Source organism: Varanus komodoensis, unplaced genomic scaffold (genome assembly GCF_004798865.1).
Source record: "Varanus komodoensis strain SLA01 unplaced genomic scaffold, ASM479886v1 scaffold25, whole genome shotgun sequence".
Taxonomy (NCBI): Eukaryota; Metazoa; Chordata; class Lepidosauria; order Squamata; family Varanidae; genus Varanus; species Varanus komodoensis.
The window spans coordinates 9,634,679-9,662,261 of NW_025335661.1; the positions used below are offsets into that span (position 1 = coordinate 9,634,679).

The 27,583-nt window shown below is 38.8% G+C and overlaps 1 protein-coding gene and 1 long non-coding RNA gene across 9 annotated transcripts in view; one reads left to right on the forward strand and one right to left on the reverse strand.

Moving 5' to 3' along the window:
- XRN1 (5'-3' exoribonuclease 1) overlaps positions 1 to 27,583 on the reverse strand; it is a 57,421-nt gene that overhangs the window by 28,695 nt on the left and 1,143 nt on the right. For 7 of the 8 annotated variants that reach the window (XM_044432767.1, XM_044432765.1, XM_044432768.1 and 4 more), the window contains exons 2-23: positions 25,282 to 25,514; positions 21,802 to 21,899; positions 19,248 to 19,357; positions 19,058 to 19,168; positions 18,641 to 18,723; positions 18,408 to 18,495; positions 18,149 to 18,317; positions 17,569 to 17,636; positions 16,703 to 16,831; positions 14,355 to 14,424; positions 11,729 to 11,834; positions 11,347 to 11,436; positions 10,878 to 11,034; positions 10,503 to 10,622; positions 9,592 to 9,761; positions 9,028 to 9,148; positions 8,827 to 8,925; positions 7,850 to 7,953; positions 7,242 to 7,373; positions 5,024 to 5,186; positions 2,698 to 2,811; positions 2,282 to 2,380 (exon numbers count right to left, since the gene is read on the reverse strand). In XM_044432767.1, coding sequence (XP_044288702.1) covers positions 2,282 to 2,380; positions 2,698 to 2,811; positions 5,024 to 5,186; positions 7,242 to 7,373; positions 7,850 to 7,953; positions 8,827 to 8,925; positions 9,028 to 9,148; positions 9,592 to 9,761; positions 10,503 to 10,622; positions 10,878 to 11,034; positions 11,347 to 11,436; positions 11,729 to 11,834; positions 14,355 to 14,424; positions 16,703 to 16,831; positions 17,569 to 17,636; positions 18,149 to 18,317; positions 18,408 to 18,495; positions 18,641 to 18,723; positions 19,058 to 19,168; positions 19,248 to 19,357; positions 21,802 to 21,899; positions 25,282 to 25,514 — 2,634 coding nt within the window. Of the gene's footprint in view, positions 1 to 2,281; positions 2,381 to 2,697; positions 2,812 to 5,023; positions 5,187 to 7,241; positions 7,374 to 7,849; positions 7,954 to 8,826; positions 8,926 to 9,027; positions 9,149 to 9,591; positions 9,762 to 10,502; positions 10,623 to 10,877; positions 11,035 to 11,346; positions 11,437 to 11,728; positions 11,835 to 14,354; positions 14,425 to 16,702; positions 16,832 to 17,568; positions 17,637 to 18,148; positions 18,318 to 18,407; positions 18,496 to 18,640; positions 18,724 to 19,057; positions 19,169 to 19,247; positions 19,358 to 21,801; positions 21,900 to 24,967; positions 25,043 to 25,281; positions 25,515 to 27,583 lie in introns of those variants that run through there. The other variant, XM_044432770.1, reaches the window with a different exon arrangement.
- LOC123024714 lies at positions 1,775 to 26,091 on the forward strand. The gene is made up of 4 exons (XR_006414974.1): positions 1,775 to 1,786; positions 10,199 to 10,212; positions 21,566 to 21,569; positions 25,735 to 26,091. It is a non-coding gene; the product is annotated as an uncharacterized LOC123024714 (long non-coding RNA).

Below are 27,583 nucleotides of genomic sequence, written 5' to 3' on the forward strand. Positions count from 1 at the left end.
AAGAAGGCATTCTTATCTCTTCTAGCTATTCTCTGGAATTCTGCATTCAATTGTTTGTATCTTTTTCTCTCTTGCCTTTCACTTTCCTTCTTTCCTCAGCTATTTGTAAAGCTTCCTCAGACAGTCATTTTGCTTTCTTGCATTTCTTTTTCTTTGGGATGGTTTTAGTTGCTGCCTCTTGTGCAATGTTGCGAACCTCCATCCATAGTTCTTCAGGCACTCTGTCTATCAGATCTAATTCCTTAAATCTATTTGTTACCTCTACTGTATATTCATCAGGGATATGATTTAGGTCATACCTGAGTGGCCTAGTGCTTTTCCCTACTTTCTTCAACTTAAGCCTAAATTTTGCAACCAGAAGCCACAGTCAGCTCCTGGTCTAGTTTTTACTGACTGTATAGAGCTTCTCCATCTTTGGCTGCAGAGCACATAGTCAATCTGATTTCTGTGTTGACCGTCTGGTGATGTCCATGTGACCAGCGTATTCTCTTGACAAAATTCTACCGGCCTGTGCCCTGCTTCATTTTGTACTCCAAGGCCAAACTTGCCTGTTATTCCGGTTATCTTTTGGCTTCCTACTTTAGCATTCCGATCCCCCATGATGATAAGGACATCATTTTTTGGGGTTAATTCTAGAAGGTGTTGTAGGCCTTCATAGAACTGGTCAACTTCAGCCTCTTCAGCACCAGTGGTTGGGGCACAGACTTGGACCATTGTAATGTTGAATGGTTTTCCTTGGATTCGAACTGAGATAATTCTGTCATTTTGGAGATTGTATCCCAGTACTGCTTTTCCTACTCTTTTATTGACTATGAAGGCTACTCTATTTCTTCTGAGGGATTCTTGCCCACAGTAGTATACCTGATGGTCATCTGAATTAAATTCACCCATTCCTGTCCATTTTAGTTCACTGATTCCTAAGATGTCGATTTTCAGTCTTGTCATCTCTTGTTTGACCACATCCAGCTTGCCTTGATTCGTGGATCTTATATTCCAGGTTCCTATGGAGTATAGATCTTTACAACATCGGACTCTCCTTTCACCACCAGATACATCGGAGTGTCCTTTCGGCTTTGACCCAGTCGCTTCATTCTTTCTGGTGCTACTAGTACTAGTCCTCTGCTCTTTCCCAGTAGTATATTGGACACCTTCCGACCTGAGGGGGGTCATCTTCCGGCGTCATATCTTTTTGCCTTTTGGTACTGTCCATGGGGTTTTCATGGCAAGGATACTGGAGTGGGTTGCCACTTCCTTCTCCAGTGGATCACGTTTTGTCAGAGTTCTCTGCTATGACCTGTCCGTCTTGCGTGACCCTGCACGGTATAGCTCACAGCTTCATTGAGCTACACAAGCCCCTTCGCCACAACAAGGCAGTGATCCATGAAGGAGGGGTTCAAATTTACAAGAGCTAAAATTCTAGATCTGAATCAACCATTGAATGGTACACAAATTTTGGTGCTCCAGTGTTATGAAACCCGTGCTACAAAACTATGGCCAAGATACAAGGAGCAAAAGAATCACGCTGTGATCCTAATGGTTTAATAGTTTTTCTAAAATAGCAGCTTCCCATACCTCCTGCACTGGAGGGTAGAGTTTTCAAAATCTATTCCTGCAACATCTGTGAAGCCCCTTCTCATGCTTAGTCCAATTGAGCAAAGCAAACCAGGCCAAGAGGAAGTCTGTGAATGCTTGTGGACCCCTAGTTGCAGAACTGGCAACCTTCTCCATCAGCTGCAACTACCCAAAGAGCAGCTTCAAGGAGCAGGAAGAGAGGTGTTGTGAGTGGGTGCACCACACACCATTCCTGGTAATCAATGTTTTTCCCACCCACTGCCATCACCGGCAGCAGTGGCAAGTGTGGGAGAGGGGCTCTGCTTATGCTGCACATGGGGCTCATTTGCTTGTGACATCCCACGAACACTGGGAGAGCTTACTAAAAACTAGGACTCTGGGCCACTACAAGGTAGACTGGAGTCTGCAGAGCTGAGCCCAGGGAAACTGATGGACATCCCTACTGGAGAGCTTCAGAATTTAGTAAGAAGCTTTTCAAACAATAACTGGACTTCAAAGCAAAGCCTCTTGCATGAGCTTCAGCAGTTCTTTGGTTTTTAGTCTGTTTGTACCCAAAAAGCTACTAATACAAAATAATCTAGTAAAGGGGGGGGGGGACTACTTAGGAGTGAATTTCAGGAAGTTGTATATATATCCTGTTCAAATAATATATAGAGGTCTAACATGAAATATGCAAAGGTATATGCAGTCTTAGAGAAGTAACACTTACATGCTGATTTTGTATTAAAATATCCAGCTGAGGTTCACATGGAATGTTGAAAACAACACGAATTCTGCCTTCTAAGATAACATCAGATGAATCCTGAACCTTAAAAGAAATGTTTTTAACATAACTGAAATACCCAAAGTTAAGTCCATTTCAGTAAATCAACCAGTGAAAATGTTATATGATCATGCATCAGTGAAGAAAAGAAAGTCTTTCTATAAACAGATGGAATCTAAAACAAAATTTAGCAAAGTGGATAAAGACAGGAGGTACATAATCTGTAAAGATAACTAAATAACTTTAAAATAGCCTAGTTAGCTTAATTATGCAATAAAATAATGCAGAAAGTTTTGCTTGATTTGTGGAAAAATACTTGAAGAGAGGCTTTTCAGTTTTAGCGATTTTTTAAAAAAACTAACTTCTCCTGTGCAGCCATAGTAAGGTGTTCCCAGCATGAAGACTGTACATCCAAGAGGAAATAGGTCATCCAAAGTTTTGAGTTTGGAATAACGAGAATCAAATGTTTTTAAATCCTGCATGAAAAACAGAAACATTTGTGTTAGTATAACTGACATTAACTAGGTATACAATACAAAATAATGATTATTTTATGAAATAATCTAATCATCATTTTTCTCTTCCAAAAAGTTACTATTCTGGAAAAGTTTTCAGCATGTCTGCTAAATTGAAGTCATTGGGATAAACATCTACTTTCCAATTCCAGTTCTATCACAGGCTCTGAACAAGGACAGTTCAATAATGCCTAAAGGCAGTGGCAGATCATTCTATTTCTTCACTGCAAATAATACATTACTCAAAACAGAATTGCTGCAGGATCTAGGCAACTCTGGGGCTCCATCTGGTGACCAGAAACCTGAACAGTTTCTGCAGGTGATGCAGAAGGAAGGAGATAGGTCTGTGTCCTTACACCAGAGGTCCTCAAACTTTTTCAATAGGGAGCCAGCTGAAAGGCAGTGGCTACACACATGGACCAGTGGGGGGGGGGGGTGCCTGGGCGTGCAGGCCGGTGAGGTGTCCTCAGGTGCATGCGAGGTGGCGTTGGGCACGTGTGGCGGCGACTTGCTCACTCAGACATCTCCCAGCAAGTTCAAAACCATCTCCGAGTGAGCAAGCCACCACCTCCAGCCTGCGCTGCAAGGTAGCAGCGAGCACAAGTGCAAGGGGGAGGCAGAAGGCAGCAGCAGCAGCTTGTTCGGAGGTGCTTTTGAACTCACTGGGAGATCTCCCAACGAGTCCAAAACCATCTCCAAGCAAGCAAGCCACCACCTCCCGCCTGCGCAGTGAGCGCACGCACGGGCGGTGGTGTGGGCTGGATGAAAGGGCATGGTGCACTGAATCCATCCTGCGGGCCATAGTTTGAGGACCCATGCTCTACACTTCCTTCAGAAAGTAAAGACTAAAGCCAAACTGAATCAGGTCATATTTGATTTGTATCTCTGCCTGTATTTTATTGATGTTCTTTTTAACATGATGTAATTGGTTTTTATTGTCTTTTTAAATGTGATTGTGAGATGCCCAGAGGTGCTGTGGCACAATTGGGTGGCATACAAATGTTTTAAATAATAATAAAATAAAATAAAATAAAATAAAATAAAATAAAATAAAATAATTGCAGCATTGGGCTGATGCCCTGCTGGAACTCTCAGCCTCTTGATGCGCACCAGCTGGGAGATGCATTGGAAAAGCTATCTAAAAGCAAGTGCATCTCATCAGTGGTTACCTAAGAAAGACCAGTATTCCCATAAACCAGTGTGTCCTAGCTCCTGCATCTTTCTTGACCCTCACTTGATCCAGTTCCTGCCTTGTATCACTTCACCTTGCTTTCCCACACCTTCAGCTGCCCCTGAATCCTGCTTGGTTTATTCTGCTTCAGGTACCTGCTCTCTGTCTGATCATGACTGTGCTCCCTGCTCTGTACTGTCTTCCCCATTTCTGGATCTATTACTCAACCAAGACCATGTCCTTGTTTTCCTTTAACATGAGCTTCCATTTCTTGATGATGGCTCAGTTCTTGACTATTCCTCTGCCTCCAGCCCAAACACCTCTGTACAATGTTAGACCCAACTCTGCCAAGGCTCTGCTGCCTGCACTACAGATCCTTCCGGCAAGAGGACAGAAGTAACAGTGGAGGAACATGCTATCAGAACAGAACTTTTAGCCATCTCGCTAAGTGCATGTAGTAGTCATCTAAAGACTTCGGCTATAGCAGCTATGAGACAACAGTCTTCTGGATCTAACTATGCTTATCTGTCCTGCATAGTATTAAAACATTTAAACTTAAAATAACATTTTGAGTTGTAATTTTATTGCAGATATTATAGCAGGGGTGGGGAACCTCTTGGCTTGAGGGCCAGAATGCCACCCATGAAAATTTCCCAAGGGCAGCATGGCAGCAGTAGACACAGCCAGAGCCTAAACTAGACATGGCCACTCATTCTCTCACCCCACTATTCCCATTACCTCTCCCTCAGCTGATCCATGAACATCAGCTAAATGGATGCTGGGGGAAGGGGGGATTTTCATCCCTATCTTGGCAGATTGTGCATGGTTTAAAGCCTCCACACCAGAGGTTGAAATCCTGTTATAAAACGCACTGGAGGTGGGGTGGGGGCGGTCTAGGAAAGGTACTAGCGGACCAGATATGGAACCCTATAATGAATTACTATTACTTGAAATTGGTACAACTGGAAAACTGCCAGCAAAATGAAGAACTGAAATGCTCACCTTGACAATTGTTTGGTATGCAAAAGGCAGAATCTGCTTGGACCACTGCTTCTCCAAACACACTTCACCATTTTGATGTAAATGATACCTACGTCCAGTTAGCAACTGAGCATATACAATTATACAGGTGTCATTTATAAATACTCCTTTTCTTCTCTGGTAGCTGACAGAAAAAAAGAAATTGTATTGCCAATTAAAAATGTGTACATAAAAAAGAAAATGTGACATACCTCAACACCCATTACAATTCAAACAGATGATATTCTAAAACCACGGAAGCAATTTTAAGCAGAATTTTTTACATACCCTCTGCATGCAGAATTTACACAAAGCAGAATTTTTTTACATACCCTCTGTGTGGAATGACAGTTCCAAATGAAATGTTGCACTCCATAATTACATGACAGGCAAGCACTCTAACTTTCAAGTAAATATATACACTATAGAACTTAAGACAATTTATTTCAGTCTGCAGCACTAAACAGTAGTGAGCAACACAGAAAAGGTCCCGAGCTCACTTAAATTAGGGAGGTGGCTTTGAGAGTGAGATGGAACCCCTGCCCTCCAAAAGACTGGAAGTAGTGAATTATATAAAAGAAAAACTAAATCCATTATTTTTTTCCATCTATCATGCTTCTTCCAGTGCTATTTCAAGTTTTTCACATTTGATGTGCTATCAAGGTTCAGTGTGGCTTCTTGCAGAACATTTTCATCACCTTGGCTTTAGAAACTTCTACATTGCCCAAGTAAGTAATATAAAAGCTTGGACATTTAGAACACAGGTTCTCCTTTTGATGTACTACATGGTATTTGAAGTGTCCTCTTCTATTCAAGGAGCACAAGAACACCAGAATCTGAAAAGGCCTTCTTCTTGTCTAGTCCCTAACCCATTCAAGGCATAACTTTGGTTATCCAGAGTCCTGAAAAAGAGAATCTCCATGCAAGGGGACTGCTAACACCAGTAAACACATTCATGCCCATTAACCTCTCTTAGTGAGGTGTTCATGCCCAGAACTGGCACATGGAGCTTCCCCTTTGGACATGCCATCCATGGCAAGTGTACTAGTTTCCTAGATACTTCTTTTGTCTGCTTTGTTCATAACAGAAAATTACCCCTCCCCCAAACCAAGGAATTATTTCAGCAACACTGAGTTTGTACCTTCCTCCTCAGAAAATCTGGCCTTCCATAGTCTGCTTTCTCTTCATTCCTCTCCCTCCTAGTCTTCCATACCCTTCCAAACTGTGTTTCTATTAATTTATACTTGGAAAATTAGGGTTCTAGGGCACCCAAGAAGGCATCAGTGTCCTTCAGCCCCTCAGTATCACTTCTTTGTGGCCTCAAAATGCATATTAAGAACAGTACACTTGGCAATTCATAATCTTTAAAGATGTGACCCTATAATTCTCCTGTTTTGGCCTGCAAAACAAACAACTCCCAGGCCACAGAAAATATTAAAGGAAACATCCCCCCCCCACATTCTCTTCACATTTAAATAGGTAATATTTGCATCTCACTCCTCTCCTCTACCCCCAATCACTTCTTCCTACACTCCATATTAACCTTACCTGTTTTTCTGCAAGTCAACCTATTCACACACCCATTACCCATTCCAGTTAGACCTCTCACAAACTTATTTAAGCTGTTACATATTCTTACACAGAAGGGTATTCATCTTCCATCCAAACCCCTCACATGCAGTTCTTAGAGGTCTTCCCATAGAAGACAACTAAGTCCACCTCTGAATTAACATAACAGCAGCCTGTCCCATTTTAATCTGCTGTGTAATTTAATGTGTATACTCCTATACTTTCAATAAACTGTATTAATCCCTGGCTATACTTTCATGCTGGTCCCCACTCTAGGCAACCCAGCGTTAGGACCATGGCTTATTCTCTCCTTGGGCACCCTGGTTCCTGGCATTGTACGTCTTGATTCTAGGCTAGAAGCCTTACATGTGTCAAGCAACACCCATATTCATTCATGAGTATTTGCATATGAGGACAAATTGTAACAGAGATAACATCTCAATAAGAAGTTATACCCATTGACTTGAGTTTAGATACACAAAATTGGTGAGTTAGCTGAAAAACAGGTATGGTCATCTAAATCACAATACATTTCTAGAACTTGCCAAAAGCAAGTTGCTCATCCTTACAGTGAAATCAGTTAGTTAAAATATACTGTCAAGCTATGAACACATTTGAACTGGTATCTTACTATTCTGTAATTCCTTGGATTTCTTTCATCCAAAAATTCTGTTCTTTATCTCCAACAACTGTTACTTTAGTAGGTGGCACAGCATTTCCCATATAGAGTTTTTGTGTTCCGGGAGGCTCCTCCAAACTAAACCTTAAATATAAATATGCAATTAATACAAAACAGAAATAAATCTACATTTTGAATTCACATCTTATTTTTACACATGTGTGTATCTGTGGGACTAGGTTTCTCTGAAACTTACAAGTGTGCATTGGATAGCAGGTGAAATTAGGTCAGATGTGTTATTCACCTACTAGAAATATAATTTTAAAAATGAAAAACACTTTTGCTTTGCTATAGGTATCGATGACACAAGCAAAGCAGGCTTTGCTTTCACTTATCCAGACGAAATTCTCTTCCCATTAGAGGTGCAGTGAACAGGTGATTAATGCTTTGCCTTTCTGTACAAACTGTTCATAATCTCATAGTTGTAATAATTCTTGAAATAACTATATTAAAACACAATAGCCATTGCTGTGAATCCAAGTCATTTGAAATTTTGCTTGGAAAGATGAACTTCTGCAGAAGCAAGTAACTGATCAACCTTCCAGAGCAGTGTTTCTTACTTAGTTTCTCCATCTGATACAGCAACAGCTCTGGCTTCCTCCAGGTGTGGCCAATTAACAAAGATTGATTTTCCAAGCACCGAACTGGCTACATATTCTACACTCTAAACAAGAAAAGCAATTGATTAGCCTGAAATAAATCCATAATAAACATTAAATGTATTTGTTGGATTGTGTTAGGCAACATAAGAAGGTGGTTCATGTGTATGTGTTTGCTTGCCATATGTTCTATTCAAATGCATCTTACATATTACACCAGAACCTCTGGTGACAGATTCTTCTTTAAACATTTGTAAGATAAACGTCATAAATATATTGCACAAAAATGACTCGACTTTTTGCTGGGAACCAACCCACCACATGCAGCCCCCAAGGCCTTGATCTGTGGCCCTCTTGCTGCTTTGAGTCCCCACCTCCCACTCCCTTCCCCCAGTCTGCATCCTAGCAGTGGTACTGGCATAACTGTGGCGAGCTCTCCCAAGGCCACTGGCCCATCCCATTCTCTTTTTAAGGCTCAGGAAAAGACCAGGTGGAGCTTGCAGCCCTGCAAGAGCTTGGCCCAGCATGCCCCATGCTGCTTCAGCTGACCTCCTCCAGTATTAAGGAGTAACAGCCAAGCTACCCAGAACTTAGAAGCAAGTCAAAGAATTTGTGCATTAACCTCAGATCCCACCATCAGTTCTAAAGACTCAGGTGTGGTAAAAATGTATTTCTCAGAGTTCTTATAGTTCCTTAAGTATAAAGTAATACCAACATGCTCCCAGCCAACTTGGATTGACAGAGAGGACTTCGGGGAGGGTTTGATTTGTGCATTTTCAAAGTGGCTCCCTTATAATGGAGGTCATCCATCACTGTAAGGTTTGCCTGCCCTCCTGTTCTTTCTTTTGTGCATAATCCTTGCCGGGCTACCCAGAGCTTGGGCCACTTCTCTAATAATATGCAATCACAAAGCCAATTTGAGAAAGTCAGACACTAACCAGTTCCTCTGAATCTTCTGCAACCATAATTTCCAAAAGCATATTTTCTCCATGGCTGCTCTGCTGAAATACTTGCACCCCACTTTTTTTAAGATAGAACTAAGGATGAAGGAAAAAGACAGTATGTTCAAGAAATGCTGCCTCAAAGAATCTGACATGAAATCTAATTTCAAAATAAAAAATATAAAAGCTGCATTTTACCTTATGATTAATATGCTTCAGAGTAGGAAAACCACAGAAATACAACCTCTGCAAATCCACTTCAGTTATTTTATTATGGGCTATATCTACATGCCAAGCATCCAAAGACATAGCTTTATGCCTATAAAACAGAGCAGCAATAAAAGTAATTTCCTTATGCAGAATGCAAACATCACTTTCAGAAAAATATTGAAATATTTTATCTTTCAGTTAACAGAAGCTGAAAACAAACATGATATTAAACTTAAGGTAAATATCTACTCAAAATTAAAGCAAGACTACTATGTACATGCTGAAGTGTCTTTCTTTGAACACATAGCTTCAGGAAAGTTAAATCTTTTTTATTTTATTAAGAAGCAAGTATATCTTAAAGTGCTTATCTATTTCTCTCCAATGTATTTGTATTATAAACTATGCGTGAAGCTAGAGCCTACTTACACAGATGTATTTTTGAAATCCATGGATTTTGCAAAACAATTCACACATACCTAATGAAAATCAGGCAGCACAGCAGTAGTGCAATGAATTGCATCCTTCACATAAAAATTAGTACTGTAGTCTTACCTGACATGGCATCTTTCTACGGAAGGGAACTTCTCTGGCCAAGGTGAGAGGTACTTGAACTCTGTATCTCTATCATACAAGTACATGAAGCACTCACTGTGCCTATTTCTTTGTTTTTCTTCTTCTGTCAATAACTTATTACAGGATTCCATGGCTTCTAACAATCGTTTCTAAATAAAATATAGCATTTGGTAGATATAAATTCACGTATTGTTGCATTCAGACATCCCCCACCCCAAACCCTCTCCCCACAACTATTTAAATGCTGGCCTGGATCTAGACTTAATGAAAGATATTGCCCACTGAAATCAATGAGACAAGTTATCATGACTTGTCTATCAAATGCTATATTTTAAGATGTGATCACTTTTCCTGTTAATGGGAACCACAGTGGCGGTGAGAAGGGTTAACTGCCCACTGCCTTTCATACTGTTTCAATAAGAAACCAACTTAGCCTGGATCCAAACCTACTCGCTGTTTAAGAAAAGCATGAATAGAAGGGAGAATGAGCCTGGTTTAGCATGTCTGTTCTTGTCTGATGTAATGCTGTTTTACTCAAAATTAAATAATACTTGATTGAGCGGGACTAACTTCCCAGTGAAACCAGAACAGATATTAACAGTCATCAGCTCAGAAACAAGCTGCAGGATGGGGCAGTTCAGTATGGTCCTGATCCATTCTCCTCCTCCCACCCCATACACACGTGCACACGGGCTATTTAATTATTTTAAATTATGCACATAAATTGCTTTCATGTAATTAACACAGCCTCTAGTTTGCCACCAAGTCCTTCAAATGAGGAATTCAACTCTTCATACAGAAAGAATATTAAAAACTCCTAAGAATACTGCAACTGAAATTATTTGTTAGCAGCTGCGAAGGGTTACATTAAGATCAAAGCAATTGCCCACCTCCTCAATAAATGGAATTAACACCACAGCTTCCCATTCTTGTTGCTTTCCATTTAGGTCTGTTTTAAATTCAACTGGATAATATTCAATAATGGGAGAATCTTCACTGGTCATCAAATGCTAAATAACAGGAAAGGCACAATTCAGATTTTTAAAAATAATATATGATACTGAGAATTAAAACCCTCATACTAATCCTTATCTAAGGTAAGTAAATTTGCATGGCAGAAGTCTAAAGGAATTCAAAACACGGTCAAGGTCACTATTACGAAAAATAATCTCAGTAGAAAGAAGATACATCCAAGACAACAGAATTAGAATTCTCTTTGTACAGTAGCGGTATGGTAGCATTAGTGACACATTATTACAACCTACCTGGTAGCATTTTGGTAGCAAATCCTTGCTAGCTGCTGGTAGTACTGCAAGAAGCTGTTCAAATGGTAGGAATGGTTTTCCTAAATCTAATTGAATCTTCAGTTCACTGATTTTGCGAATATCTGAGAGGTAAGGCGCATAATGGTAGGGGTAGTACCTACAGGAAGAAAATATTTTAGTAATACAAAATACATGAATGAATGGACAAAAAATACATGGATGGACAAAAAACCTCCTTCATACTACAACCTTACTTGTCCTAAATGCTTAGAGGAAGGAAGAGACATCTGAAATACTGAGAAGGTATGTTACTCCAGCAAACATTCTAAAAGGTGCAAACACTGGCTGAGGGGAAAACGAAAAACTCAATTGTTCAGCTTTTAAATATAAGAGAAGCACGTACACATGTACAATTTAAAACACACTTAATCCCAAAGGAAACCTAGAGAATATTTTGTAAACATCCTACCAGCTCCATGACTGAACCCCATGGTAGTAGTAGTGCAATATCCATTGTATTGCTTGGATGTAGCATTCTGCTTGGTGAGCCAGGAAGTCACTAAAATGAAAGAAAATATGTAATTATGTTTTACTATGTTATCTTTTCACTTGTAAATTTACTTGAGAACAAAACTATTTTAGCAACTCAGTCCAGCCATTTCAGATACCTCAAAAGATCAACAGAGGTGTTATGTACCCAGGAATAATAATGGTAACACAATGAAATTTATGAAACAAAATAAAGGATTCAGTAGAGTAACTAAAAGGGGAAAAAAGAAGTATTTTGACAACTTCTTTCTTACAAAAGACTTTATCTGTGTTTTAGACAGTATCTTGATACTAATACTTACTCTGAAACTACTTCTACACCCATCTTTGTCATATAGTATGTTCTTTTGTATTGTCGAAACTCTGTCTCAAACAAATCATCATCTTCTGGCTCATCTTCTAATGCCGCTAAAATAAATTTAATACATTTTGAGTAATTAACTGTTGCTGTGCTCCACAGTTAATACAGTTTGTGCAGTAAAACACAACATACATTTCAAAAGTTGAAGGCTAAATAAACTGCAGTCAAGACTCAGATTTTGAAGTTGGTACAGCTTGTATAATCAAACAACCAAGAACATACATCTATCTGGCACAGGAGAGCTATAATTCTCCAGGTTTGGAGGCTTCTGGGCATCCCTATTATACTGCACCCCAAACAAATGTGTGCCATGTTAATTTTATATGCAGCATAAACAGTTTTCCCAATACTCAAAAATATCTGATGGGGAGAATCAACGAAACCCGCTTAGTGATGTTTTAATATTATAGTTGAACAAATTTAAAAATAAATTATTGTTATTGGCATACTTGCAAGCAGTTTAAGATATGATAACTCAATTGAATACATTTTACTTAGATTTTAAGAAAAAATTAAGAAACGAGAACTGTTGACATATCAATTATACCATGCCTAAAAAACAGTGCGTATGTGTGTAAGTATATATAGGTTGAGCACCCTCCATCTGGTCAAACATCACTAACAGCATTTCAGTCTTGTCAGGACTGAGCTTCAGTTAGTGAGCCCTCATCCAATCCATTGTCATAGCCAGGCACCAGTTTAGCACACCCACAGCCTCGCTTGATGAAGATGAAATGGGGAAATAGAGTTGTGTACTGATGTGAATGTGCTCCAAAATCCCAGATCATCCTACTCAGTGGTTTCATAAAGATATTAAATGGTATGGGGGACTGAACAAACCCCAGAAGAACTCCATCTGGGGCTGAACAATATTCCCCAAGCACCACCTTCTGGAGATGGCTCTTTGAGTAGGAGTGGACCACGGGAATGCAGTAGCCCTGATTCCCAAATCCCACAGTGACCTCCCAGGAGGATACCATGGCAAATGTTACTGAAAAATGAGATCCAGGACTACCAACAGAGTCATGTTTCCCCTGTCCCAATCCTGGCATAGGTCATTGTAGAGAGTGATCAAAGCTGTTTCTGTTCCAAAACCAAGCCTGAACCCAAATGAAATGGAAGCTGATGGTCTGTCTCATCCAAGAGTGCCAGAAGTTAGTTGGCAACAACCCACTCAGGAACTCTGCCCAGGAAAAGAACATTTTTAAGATCTTCCAGGTTGAGGGAAGATTTTGTCATGAGTGCTCTCACTGCTCCCTCTCAAAAGGAAGCATTAAGCACCGCCCTAGCCCAGCTAGTTTTCCCCCTTTAGTGACTTTTATACAGGAGGAGGGCAAGAATCACGTATGGAAGTAGTTCTAAGAAACTGCCCAAGTACTTTGCCAACATCCTTGAGGTGTACCTACTGAAATTCAATAAAACTGGACCATGCTTTGCTCTGGGTACTTCACCTGAATCAACTAGTATAACTCTAGAATCTAATGCATGTTACCTACTCCACTTCAGTGCTCCCTGTGACAACTGAAACAAAGAAATAAACTACAAGCAAGACTACAGACAGCCATAAGGACACACTTGCGAAAGACCAATGAAATAATACAATAGTGGTAGTACTAACTATTATGACCCCAATCCTACATTTCTAAGGCACTGTTTTTTTTTAAGCTGGCAAACAAATGATAGTTCTACCAATGTGCTGTTTCAGCATGTGAGGAAAGGCAATCACTGACAAGATTGCAAATAGCGAGTGGTGTGGGAATTTTGCCTCCTTCTTCAAATGACCACATAACTGATCCTGATAACGCATGATGAAAGTATTCTCCCAGGTTTGGACAACACAAAGATATGTAAAGCAAGCTATGGGTTATCAGTGGGCTTGTTCACAAAAACTAAGCATTCTGCACAGAGTGGTGTGGGTTTGCACAAAGCAACAACCTGCTGTGACAACACATGACTATCTCATGTTTGGCAACCTTGCACACTGCTTTTAGCGCATTGGTATGGTTTACAATCCAGTGGAACCCCAATGGAATGCCAATGTCAACAAAACAGAATCCAGCACCTCACTTCAGCCCCAAGTACCTATGGAGCAGGTTTTAGAGAAGAGTGGGAAGACACAGGGAGAACAAAAGAAAGGGAATGTTCCATTGCCTAAGTCCACTCACACAATGTTGCACAGAACCCTATGTAGATTACCAGTCAACACTGAAAAGTTTTTTCTTAGAAAAGATGTAATTTGAGAGCATGCACTGTGAGAAAAATTGCCATATTAAAACCTAAGACTATGTGAAGTATTCAAAGATCACCACAGGAAAATAAAATCAGTGCAGATCATGTGCATTAAACATTGCATTAAACTTCCTATTTTTCCCCCCAAAGGAGCAATTCATACCACCCACATGCTAAATCAATTTGTAAAACGACAAGCATTTAAAAACAGCTTCCTAAAAAAACCTTTTACCTCCTCTCAGTTGAAAAATGTTATAGCAATAATTGCTGACTCTCACAAATATTTTGTATACACATACAGACATCACACAGGCATTTTACAATCATTTTGGACTCACTTTTTGAAGTTGCTACATTTCCACTGTCAGTTTTTTCTAAAGCAGCCAAGAATATGGCATTTTCCTGAGCCTGTCAAAATTACAATTCATTCTTTTGAAATAACGAAGTAATATGTATATAGAATTAATACAAAAAATCATATTAGACTCAACAGATAGATTGCAATGGTATAAAATCAGTGCTACATATCTGCTCATGTATTGTTTTTATTTATTTTGTATCTATCCTGCCTGAAGTTGAAACTCTATGGGTAGTTTACAACAGTGCTTAAAATACAACATAAAATTACAGGTAATGGCAAATCATAAAAATTACACTACACAATTTAAAAAAAAACAGTTTTAAAACTTTATTTAAACAGCTACAATAAGCTAACACAAATTAAATCACAAGTCTTGATAGACTGTGGGCATTAAGCCCCAATATACTATCTAGAGCCGATTACATGCCCTGTTATAGAAAGGCAGTCTACGTAAAGCAGGGGTCTCAAACTCGCAGCCCGCGGGCGAATTGCCAGGACGGACGGGGCACGGGGGAGGGGCCCTGCGGCCTTCAAAGCACTGGCGGCACCCGGGCCGGCCGCGGGATGAGCGGCCCACCACCACCGCAGCGGTGGAATACTTGGTGCGGCCCAGCCTCACCCAGGCTCTACTTCCAGCGGCCCCCAGGTAAGTTGAGTTTGAGACCCCTGACGTAAAGTATGAATTTCAACAAACATTAAAAAAAACTCTAGGTCACCAGTGTGAGTAAATGTTACTTATACAAATGAATATTTTGCTCACTTGGATTTCAATTGGAAGCATACTTATTTGGAACCAAGTTGCACTAAAATCTAAGTAAAACTCCAACCTTGCATGAGTGGACTTTGGACTTTCCCCTCCCTATGCATGCCCCATATTCTTTTAAAACTGCTCCAGAAGATGGTTTGGGAGTGATGTGGGGAACTGCAAGGAGAAAGAACTGGCCCCTTCCAAGTCTGCTGGCAAAACTATTTTATTGGTTGGAGGGATTAATTGGATACCACCCCAAAACACCCACAATATCACTCAAAGCAAATTTCTTCTAGTAAAGTAAAACAGAAGGTATTAACATAGCAGTTCATATTGTTCCTTTTATAAATTATATTGTCTACAAATTTCTTATTTCATTATATACCACCCAATAGTGGAAGCCTTTACAAATATCTCAGTTACTTTTGAAAGATATATTCCTTTCAGTTCCTGTGAGTTTAAGGTGATACAAGGAAAAGACAGTGGGGATGTGAGGCAAATACTGTCCACAGAAGGAAATTTATTAATTATTCAGACTAACAAAGAAGCCTGAAGTAGTATCACTTTACCCTTTCTACCTTCTGAGTGCAAGGATTCTTCTTTTGTTGGCTCCCCCTTTGATCCAAGCACAGTTTGTTTGTTTATTTAAAATATTTATATGCCGTCCTGTCGCGAAAGCCTCAGGTTGGCTTACATAATGATGCAAAGATTAAATCCCCTGCTCAAGACCAACAAAAGGTTTATCTTTAGACCCATTTCTTCTACAAAAGAACCTTCTAAGGATTTGGGAATAGATTCTGACTCAGATGAGAAGGGAAAAGAAACTGCAGCTGAGATGACAACACCAATGGATCCAGAAATAAACTGGGTAGTAGCTGAGAGTCATTTAGCTTCAGACACTGTGGGAAGACAAAGTGAACCTAGGAATAAGGAGGGCAGATCAAACATCTCCAAATCCTAGGGGCCACTGCCAGCAAAAGAGAGCAGATCAATAAAGAAGTATCAGGTGCTCAAAGAGATAGGTCCTATTTATTTATTTATTTAATTTATTTCTCGCCCCATTAGCCATACAGAGGGTTAATGAAGGTATGTGTTGTTAATCTAAGCTTGGAAGGGAAGACAGGTATTTATTTACTTATACACATATTTATAGGCTGCCTATAACTGCTGAGGCCTTCCTAGGCAGCTTACAATACGAAGCATTCAGTTTGGAATCAGCTTCCTACCAGTTGATTACACTGTCTTAATGGCTTATTCTAATTAGGTTTCTTCCTTTTGATGACTTCAGCAATACACTTCTTTTGTACTTTCAAACTAGTCTGACTAATGAAACTTTTCGGTTAGGCCATTTCCTGATGTGCTTGGAAGGGCAGGAAAAATTATGACTTCAACAATGTCCTTTCCAACACATTAAGAAACAAATATCAGTCATATGGGCCACATGCATACATTTCTGAATAGATAATGCAAATATTTTTGCATGCTCTAAAGATTAAAACTCATTTGGGATTTAATATTTTAGCAGTAGGCAATTTTTGTCCATACATAGATCAAGACATTTAAACTAAATTACTAACCTTGCGTTTCTTTTGTTTTTTTGACTCTTCAGCTGCAATACCTGCTGCCTCATTCAAATATTTATTGCCTACTTTGCTTTCAAACCACTTCAGATCTACAAAGACTTCACTGAAGTGCTCACGATCAAACTGTTAATGTGATGGAAGAAAAATTGAGTATTAAAAATATGCTCTGGAATAAAACATATTAAATGCAGAATACACACACACTGAATCAGTCTATCAAGTTGTGTTTACTTTAAGACAATTTTTTTAAAGACAATAATTTGACACCAAAATCTCCCCCAACCCAATTTTGACTGTAGCAGAATTTTTTCTCCTTTTCTCCTAATTTAATGCAACTTCTGTAGAACTCAGCAGTTCTTTGAAATAGTTATAAAACAGTTTTAGCAAATATGAACTGCTTCATATCCCATGGATTCCTTAACAATGTGGTATCAGTTGTACTATGATGTTTCTTTTCAATTCTTCAGTGTCTATGTGTAGGTTAAAATAGTGAATGTGGAGACTTGCCATAACTGAATTTTATTTACTTATTTAATTTGTATTCCATACTAATAGCCTCTTAGGATTCTCTAAGTGAATATATATATTAGAAAGCTATGATCAAACATGGTTCCCTATAGCACAAAATCTCATGTATTACAGCATAAACTGTATGTACATCCAAAGTTATGAAGCCACTCTAAGGCTTACAATCATAAGTTTAAAGTATAGCTCTACATGACAGCTAGAAATCTGTTTCTATTTAAAAGTAAAATAAAAGCAGAGTCCCAAAACTCTTAAAGAACTTGTTAACTGTGAACTTAAAGGAGGTATTATGCTGTGAATTCAAGTTTTGTGCACTACAAATAATATATACTTACATCTGACAGTTTTGCAAGATACTTCTCAAAGCGTGGCAAGTTGAGGTGTCCACTTTCATTAATGTACCCTATCAGAAAAGCAAAGTTATGATTTCTGTTTATAATAATTGGCTGCCTGTCCTATAGATAACATTTAAACATGGGTGACACCAGGTTTGTATCTATGCCAAGAGAAGAGCTTCTCCTGTTCACAACTGAACATGGGATCCAGCAGAAACTTTCCACTGGAGGAAGGAGAAGAGACTTTCTGACAGAACAAGACAGTGGGATGGAGATTTTCACTGATCTCACCCTTATGTGTCCAGTCCACCAGTCCAAAATCAGAGGAGGTACTGTAAGAATTATCCAAAATCTCAACACCAGCTCCACCTCCAAACCCAGCAGAACCTACTAAGTTCTTATCCAAACCACAGCACTGAGAAAAGTGGATATTTTACAAAAGTAATAACATACAGGACATCAAAATTCACTGTGCTGTTTTCTTTCCCATTCTGCTATTTCTTTGTGGTAGTTTCAAAGTCCTGAACAAGAGGAAACTTTCAATGACCAATTTACCATAATTATGTGACAAACAACTTACCTCCAAGTTCAGGCAATACAGCCATGTATGTTCTATAAAGTAGTGGCAGTGCATCATGATTAATATGCAGATGAGGTAGATGAGGGATAAAATCATTTCCAACAAGAAAGCCCATTAAGATCCAGTCATCTATTATTCTTTCAATTTCATATGGAAATGAAATCTTGTCCTGATAAATAAAGGTTGATATAAATACTTCAAGATCAACTTCATGACCAAAAAAATTAACCATTTTTGCATGTGGTCTATTCATACTTACCTTAACAGGTGAAAACTCATAGTCAATGTATTCCCTCATTAAGGACAAGTGCAGTAGATGAAAAGTTGTTTCTTCTGGGGCACATGCTCTGTAAATTACAACTCAGTAAGCTGACTGAAATTTATTATTTGGTACATCACTCAAAGATTCAAACTCTTAAACAAAATGTTCAGAACTATGTGAGTTTCATTTAATTCCTTTTAAATGCAATTAATAATTTTGCAGGAGGTTACCTTTGTGATTTTTTGCCACCAAATCGAACCTCTTCTCTTAAAAGGGAGAAATGTGGCTCATGACTTGTCAGTCCAAGCATAATCTGTTGAAAGAAGTGTTTAAGATGTTTTTCTAGAACTGGGCATTTGGTAAGCCATAAATTAATGAGTTTTTTCAGTACTGTCAATAATCCCTGATCTAAGACTATTCGATCGAGATCTATGCATGCAGTAGGGTTGCCTAGTCCTCTCCTTCAGACAGAGGCTATCACACTATGTAATAGGCTGGTTTCAGTAACCATTAGTTGTTGCAGTCAGGGAAGCAAGAAATCTTAGTGCACGCATGAAAACATTTTGGATCACAGCCATATAAATACATAATCCAGAATCTCATTTATTACCAAATAAATAATTAAATGAACTCTTAACTGAACATACCAAGTCAGCATCTAAACCATACAGACAGTGTCTCGTGTTTGGATCATGGTCAAGCTTTGCTTTCTCTGACCTTATAAATTCCATAATTTTATGTTCCCCTTCTCCTGGTGTCTGAAATAAAAGGAAAAATTAGTAAATACTGGTTCATTAAATATTAATTCAAGAAGCCATTATGAATGAAAATTGTAACCTCATGTCCTGATAAGTAGACAGTGACGCCTTGCCAGGATTTGTCTGTGGAAATCTTCATATTTACAAAATACTTCAGATGTTCATGCAACCTGGCCATGAATTCAGTCCCTAGTAACAGAAATCTAAAAGTTACACTTTCATACACTGAAATCACAACAATCCATACAATCTTTTCAACTGTAAAAGATTAATAATGAATAGGAGAGATACACCCAAAGAAGCATCTCTTAAACTAAAAGCTCACATAATACTGTATGGCATTTTGCAAAACCACAGATAATTAAGAATGTAATTAAATCAAAGTTATGCATCTGCAGCTGAACTATGAACTCTACAGAATTCTAAATAATTTTAAAAATACCTATAACAGAAATATGGACTATTCAAAATTCAAATTATGACTTAGGAATTTCAATTTTGAGAGAAAAAGCAGACATTTTTATTTTGTTTCAGCTGTTTTCCTATTTCCTGTAAAAACAGTCCCACATTAAGGGCTTGATAACTTGTGTTAAGTTGATAACTCGTAATAAGGACTTAATAACCCAGACATTTTTAGTAAAATAATTTAACTTGAAACCCCTATCTTAGAATTCTGCCTGACCCAGATAATGTGTGACTTTCTGTACCAAGAAGACACAGAGCAACCTATCATAAAATAGGGAGATAAGAGAGAGAACAGAATGCAGTTTCCTTTGCAAGTTTTGCTGACTATTTTTAATGGATCACGAATGATCAGGTATACAGCAACCTTGGAATTGCCATCTTAGCTGGAAGAAGGGAGGATTTATTTTATGCATGGAAGCCATTAGGTACTCTAACTGAACTGACCTAACATAAACAATATAGTTAGAACACTCAATGTCATACTCCTTTTGTGAGCTATGATTTTATTGCTTTTTATTTTTGAGTCTGCCTTAAATCATGAAAGCAAATGTGGAAAAATCTTAAAATGTGCAACTGAGTGGCTAATACCTCCAAGTTAAAACAAAAACAAAACACTGGAAAGCAACTTTTGTTTACAGCTGCAAGAAAACTCTACAACGCTTTATAGAAGTATGCACCCTCCCTCTGACTTTTCCACGGTTTGTTTGTTATATCAAAATCAGGACTCCGTTTAACTACATATCATAGGTACAGTATGTAATTTCTGGAGGCAGAAGAATGCATTGGAGCTTATTTAGGCATGTCACAGCAAAAGGGATGAAATCTTATACAACCATTAAGTGTTGGTTTAGTTTGCCTACTTAAATTTTGTCCTACAGTGAAAAACAATATTTTGCATGTACACAGTGGGGCTGTTCTCACAGAACACAAATGGTTACTGTGCAGTTACCTCTTTTACCTTGTGTCCTGTGTTCAATCATTTGCAAGGTAACTTCTTCTGAGTATTCTTGGTGCACCTCCATCTTCCCTCCAAATGGCAGCACACATCCCATCAGCCCACGTTGCTGGGGAACTAAATCCAGCAGATGCCATTCTTACCTGGACTGCCTGCCTCTTCCCCACTGGCCTGCATGGGTATGTTCTCAGCTGGTCACCACTTCCCCCAACTCCACCACAGAACCACTGTCTACTCATGAAAGTACACAGTGACTTTGTGGAGCCCCTGCCTAGAATAGCACAGCTGCTCCAAGATCACTGCTCCCTGTCCTTCCCCAGTGTGTGCTCCCCAGTGCCTGGCCATGTAATGGCAAGGCCACCAGGCATAAGGGAATGCGAGGAAGGAGGACATGGAGTGCAGGGGCACCCTGTCTGCTGCCAACTCAGTGGCTGCTAGTCGAACAGGGCAGGGAAAAATGGTGACTGGAGCAGCTGACCTTGCTGCCAAGTTCATGGATCAAAATAGGGAAACCATGGAAAAGCATTGTAACAAGATTCATGCACAATGGGAAGCAATGCGGTAACACTGAAACCTTACAAACCATTGGTTCTCCATGGTGATTCATGGAAACCAATTGTGTCACGTTTCACCATGCTGCTGGTATTCACACTCCAGCCATGGCCGGAGTGGCACAATGATCAGCCACTCCTGCCATGGCTTGCTGTTATGTGTGAATATAACCAATGTGTATTATCTTGTATGCATCAAGCAGTGACAGTGCCAATTAAATCAATTTCAGTTCCAGGCTATAACACAGCAAAATGTGAAAAAGTTGTTGGGTGAGGGGGAGTACTTCTACAAGGAACTGAATATACTAGTTATTTATTTGGTTTCCAGAAAAGACCAGGAATAAAGACAGGCATTGTCCACTGTAATCACAGCCCAAACTAAAACTATATTTTTAATTAGTTTGGTCTGCTAGTACAACCAATGAGAGAAGTTTCATAAAAATGACCTTGCTTTTGCAAATTTCAAGTAGCTTATGTCCAAATTAATTATTTTCAGGATTGAATTAATAGTCTGAGACCCTTGGAACTTTTGAAAAACACACCCTATAATGTTAAATGAGCTACAGGTTTCTCATGGGAGGCGGAATGAATACAGCAATTCCAGAGGACAGCTAAGCATCTAAAGGAAAAAAAATACTTAAGGGCTTTGCAGGCTCACCTACCTGGTGTAATACAGTTGGAATCAAATCTGGCTTCTGTGGGAAGAGCTTCTCCTTTTTCTAATGCTTTCTTTATTTTGTCCTCGGCTTCCTTTGCTGACCTGTAATATTTCACATTTTAGTACTGTAAAGTATCCCATACATATTATTAAGGGTTAAATTAGCATTTTAAATAGGCAAGAGAGTGAGAGAGAGTGGCTTGCCTAATGTCACTTAGATTACAATCCTAAACTTGCTTACCTGGACAGCAAGCCTTACTGTACTTAATGGGGTTGATTTCTGAGTAGATGTGTACAGATTTCACTTTTACTGAACTGGCATCATGTTATTGGAATACGGGACTTCCTGCCCTGCAACTCACTCTTTCAATACAATCCTATGCATATTTACTTGGAAGGAATTCTCACTGTGTTCAGTGGCACTTACTCACCAGTTTATAACTATTATCCTAGAGTTTCCTACTTCTGAGTAGGAAAGCAGGCGAGTGAGGACAGGGACCCTTAATGCCATTTACGGGAAGGAAAAGACCCGGGGTGGGTACTGCTGCCACTTCCTGAGGATACTTAATGAGCCTTCAAGAAACAGTGGGTGAGCAGCAGCTCACGGTCTCCCATGGGAAAGACAGTGGAAGAACTGAACACCTCCCACATGGTCTTTACAACATTGCTTTCCAACCTTTTTACAGCTGGGGACCAACAAAAATAGGAATATTATTTTGGGGACTGCTGAGGCAGAAATAAAAAGCATTATATACATAATATAGCATTTTGTGCATTAATTTTTAAATATAGTACCAAAAAAGGAAAATTCTCTAAAATAAGCAGAAATTGAGCAGTATAAAAATGCCAATAAAGGAACAAAATATTGAAATTAAATGTAATCTAATGAAACTGTGGAGAGCAACATGTAAGGCTACTGCAAAATCTGCTGTTGCTTCTCTTCAAGAACACTTAATCAAAAATGTACAATAGCAGAATACAAAATCAATATAAATGCACTACTATGTTCATAGCAAATACAAATTCAAATACCATATTAGCAGCAGAGCAATACAAAATCAAACGAAGTTCCTTAATACAGTAATATTCATAATGCTAAATAACGAAATACAATGAACCCCACCCACTCAAACCCCCATACACACCAGCATAGACTGGCTCAGAAAACACTCTTAGCACGATCCCACTTCTGCATTTCCCTTCCCAGGAGAAAATGCGGCAGAGAAGGGAAAAGGCCCAGTCTTCAGGCCCACCCAGAGGGCGGACCTAGTACTGTGCAGCTTGCAGCTGGCTCCTACTGAGCTGCCTCTCCCCTCCCCAGCCTCCTTGGCCAAGGGAGAGGTGGGGAATCAGCAGCTGGTCCTAGTAAGCAAGATGCTGCTGTGTGTGCGAGCATGACAGCGGCTCTTTCACAGACTGGCAGGAAATGCCAGCGGACGGGTGGTTAAAAAACCACTGGCTTACAACATGGCTCTAAGGCACTCAAAGTGCCTTTGGAAAACAGCATCCTATTGCACATATTTGTCTTTTATTTAACATGTGTATTATTTATTTAGATACCATAGTTAAAAATACTTCTAAATGATCCTTCCCCCAAGCAGACATTTTAAAAATAGGCAGAGGAAAGCATTGGATGGTATTTCCCAAAGGCACATGACAGGCATATAGATGAAATGCTGAACATTCTGGTAAGATTCTGGCACATCATCTTAAACAGCAAAAACACTGGAATATTATTTCAGCTATTAAACATGACAGTGATATGCTATATACCTCTCTTATATGTATAAACTCAGTTTTTTAGAAGTTTTATTCTGATTTATATAATATAGATTATAAAATATCAGAGTAGCCATGGATGCCTAATTTTCCCTCCTCATGCTACAATCTTCCACGTATAGATTCCTCATAATAGCAGTTTCTCCCAGCTCCTTTTTTTTTTTTACTAAGGAAATTAGGTAAGCAATCACAAATACGAAAACTGTAGAATTTTTGAAGTGGGTTAATCTTCTATACATCTTCAGCAACTAGAGTTATAACCTATTGTCTCTTTTTGGCTTTCTTTTTACTTGGGAAAGGTACCAAACAGGGATGTCTACTTTCTCCATTGATAAGTGATGTATGATTAGAACCCCTGGTGTCTGTTATTCAACAGACAGCAGTATTCACAACTTTGAGCATTATTATTCAGAATTTATTCTTTATGTTCTTTTATTGCCTACCTTGAAATGCCAGTCACCTGTTCTAACTGATACAGCTGATTAATACTATGGGTGATTTGTCTGGTTATTCAATACAATTTTGATGGTACCCAGATACTCATCAGTAAAATCTAAATAGGTTCCCTCAATGAGATCTCATGGGGTATAGCTAGATAGGCATTTTTAAATCTGAGTTTGTGGGTAAGGTAACTACATTTAAGATAGATATTACATTCTATATTGTTTGTATTATACATAGAATTCCTCTATTTATACCAGGCAAATATTTGTAAAAACCCAACCCTTTAATTTTTGGGGGAGGCACTGCCTCCCCTCCTTTAATTTCATCGAAAAGGATGGAACTTTAAGTGAAAGTTACTTCTACTTTAAGTGAAGGTGGTTTTGACTTCCAAATCTTGTGTTGTATCATTTGGCCTGTTTCTTAAATTTTAACTATTGTTGGTCTTTTTCACTTAAGATTTTCCCCCTGGTCAGCTTTGGAACTTTCCTGGCTGGCTCCTCGCTCCAAACAGACAGCATTAAACTCTCAACACAGTGAATGGATACAGTTCCTCTCAAGGTTATGACTGTTAGGGACAGTGCTGTATAATATCAGTTTTTCCAATTACATTTTGATCCAGACAACAGATGACTTGGCTCACCATGGGTTGTTGCCTCTCCTTCTTTCTAAGTCCTATAGGTTATCTTGGTGGCTTTCCTTTCTCTGTTCTATTTGTGAACCCTTTCGTAACAACCACAGCATATTCCCCCTCTCTTGTTTGTTGAAGATTACTTATCATGATTTCTGATAATTACTGACAGCCCCTCCAAAATCCCTAAGTGGCACACTGGAGGAGTTGTTAGTGCTTCATTATCTTTTTTTTTTTTAATAAAACAGGACATGTGCAAATATTTTGGGGATATTTAACTTTTAAATGGCCAGTATTCTGGAGTTACACAACTCCTTACCTCTTCTCCCTGTTCCAATTCTGAGCTCTTCAAATAGTTGAGCAAATTTCCCGACAATGTATTGGTAAGTGCCTGCTATCAAAGTGAAACAGGTACCAATCAAGAACACTGAACAAGAGAGCCTTAACATAGGTTATTTTGTTACTTTCTGTTCACTTGATCACTGTCAAACAGAGAGCTGTCACAGGAAGCACTACAGCTTTTCTGAAACAAAAGGAGGATTATGAGATGTAATCAACACAATGGCAGAACTGCATGCTACACAGATCAGGGAGTGAAGTAAAAAAAAAAATGGAGCAAGAGTATGCACATACCTAAAACGTCTGCCACGCTGCTGGTTCATTTTTGCTCTTGGAGCTACTCCATCAACTGCCATGAAGAAAACCTTTCTTGGTTTAATAATGCGAAACAATACTTCCAAGTAGTGAAATATATCAGCAAAGATCTTGTCTTCAGAGATTCTGAAGTGAACATCATAATCATTAGGGTGTGAACATTGATGAATTATACCATTCATGTCCAGGTACAAGTTGTCAAATTCTGGAATCTAGGAAACATATTTAGTGTCGTTAATAGTCTGAAAGAAAATTAACAGTTATTCCCATGTCTGATGGTAATAATGTCCTCTATCAACCTCTGCAGTGCTAATTCAGTGTTGTTGCTGCTGATGAAGTTCCATATCTATATCTGAAAAACTAATTTTCTGTTTTATCATCATCTTAGATCCATGACAAATCAGAATGAATTCTAGGACTGGTGTTTAAAAGGCTAGGTGTGAGGAAGGAGGGGCAAACAGTAAAAATGAAAGTGAAACCTTTTGAGCAGAATACTCCCACAAGTTTTTGGATCTTTTTATGTATAGCCAGAGCTTGGTTATATTATTCTTTCCCTGGAGGAGAACATCTTATAATGGCAGCAGGCTGTAAAAGTGACCCAGTTTGGGAATATTTTAATGAATTTTCCTCTATGTACAGGTAAGGCAGGCATGTGTGCAATTTATGGAAAATGAATTAAATCTAGTCTTACTGACTAGTGACTGAAATTGTGATTTAAACTGATTTGATTTAGAACAACTCCACCCTAACAATAGCCCAATGTATGTTATTTAACCTAATATGAGGATACAGTGCACACATGGCATGTGTAGCAGCCCTTTTAATTAGGCAACCCTCCTCAGGGTTTAACCCTTATATAACCCAATGAGTATGGGCTACAACGGGTTAAAAATGGTCACATAATCCATGGTCTGATTTAGGGCTCTTTGTGAGTTGCTTATCTCCTGCATTAAGCAGATAGCTCACCACATTCACACAGCACAACCTAGTGCTTGCAGCCGTGGTAGCTTGTTGTAGATTACTCCATAAATGGCTACAGTTTTTCACCCAAACTCAGAGGTGCAGGCGTCATGTCATATCACAATAAACTGCTACTGTAAGTTGTTTACCTATCAGTTGCTTGTGAAGTACTGCCATTATCAGCACTAGTGCTTTATGAAGTCTTTTAGGAAGAAATGCTCTGCTACTTTTAGAGAGATCTCAAAAAGCTTATAAAACAATGTCTCATGCAGATTGTTCATTTCTGCCACCAATGTTTATAAAATTCCTATTCTGTAACTCTTAATACTTCCAGAGATAACTCCAGCAAACAAATAAAGTACACAAGCCAGTGTCCTTCAGCAATATGTGGTGATGACTGCCTACAAGTTATAACTCTGGCTGATGTGAGGGTGAAGGGTGAATATAAGGGGTGATGACAGTAATTACAATAACTAAGTATGTGTTATCACTTAAACAAATTGATTTGAAACTTATAAAAAGTGTCTGCATAAGCACGCCAACATGGTAAAACCTAGCACACATACTGAGTCAGCCAGGCATAAGTAGCCAGAGGACCAAAGTAGGGCGGCTGCTCTTTCCTACCGTAAGGCAAGTCCTCTGCAGGGAAATGTGCAGATTCCTACCCCAGTAAGTGTGGCTCCAGCACACATGGTGGATACAATGTGTCCAATTCTGACAACTGTGTAACAGTGCATGAAACCAAGAACTATTGCAATCCATGGAAAGCTGAATCTGTTCATAATGTAAAATTAATAAGAACTAATGGAATAATTTCACAGAATTAAAGAAAAAAGTATGATTGTGTACTTTCATTGCTGCAAACTTGTACTGCTGTGCTTCAATGAGAAACCATCACAAATAATGAGGTTACATCAGAAAGGAAACAAATGCATTAAGTACTTCCATACATAGTTATTGTTTGAATATATAACTGTGAGCTTTAAAATAATGTGCCTGGAAGAATTATATAAATCTTATCTTCTTATACATTAATCTAGTTTATTAAAATATGGATGTACCTGTATATTATCATGTAGCCCAGCCGTGGGCACATTTAGATAGCAATGTTTATTGGTCAACCAAAAGATAATTGTAAATATGATACAATGTTTTAAAAAGTTAAAGCAACAAACCAACATTAGAAGATAAATATCAAACCTCTATACTCAAGGGTTCCTGGCCCTTTGGCTATGATGAAAGGTAATGTAGTTAGAAATAAATGCTATCAACTATGCTCCCCTGTGATTCCCAGCAAAGTACATTAACTGTACCTGCAGGT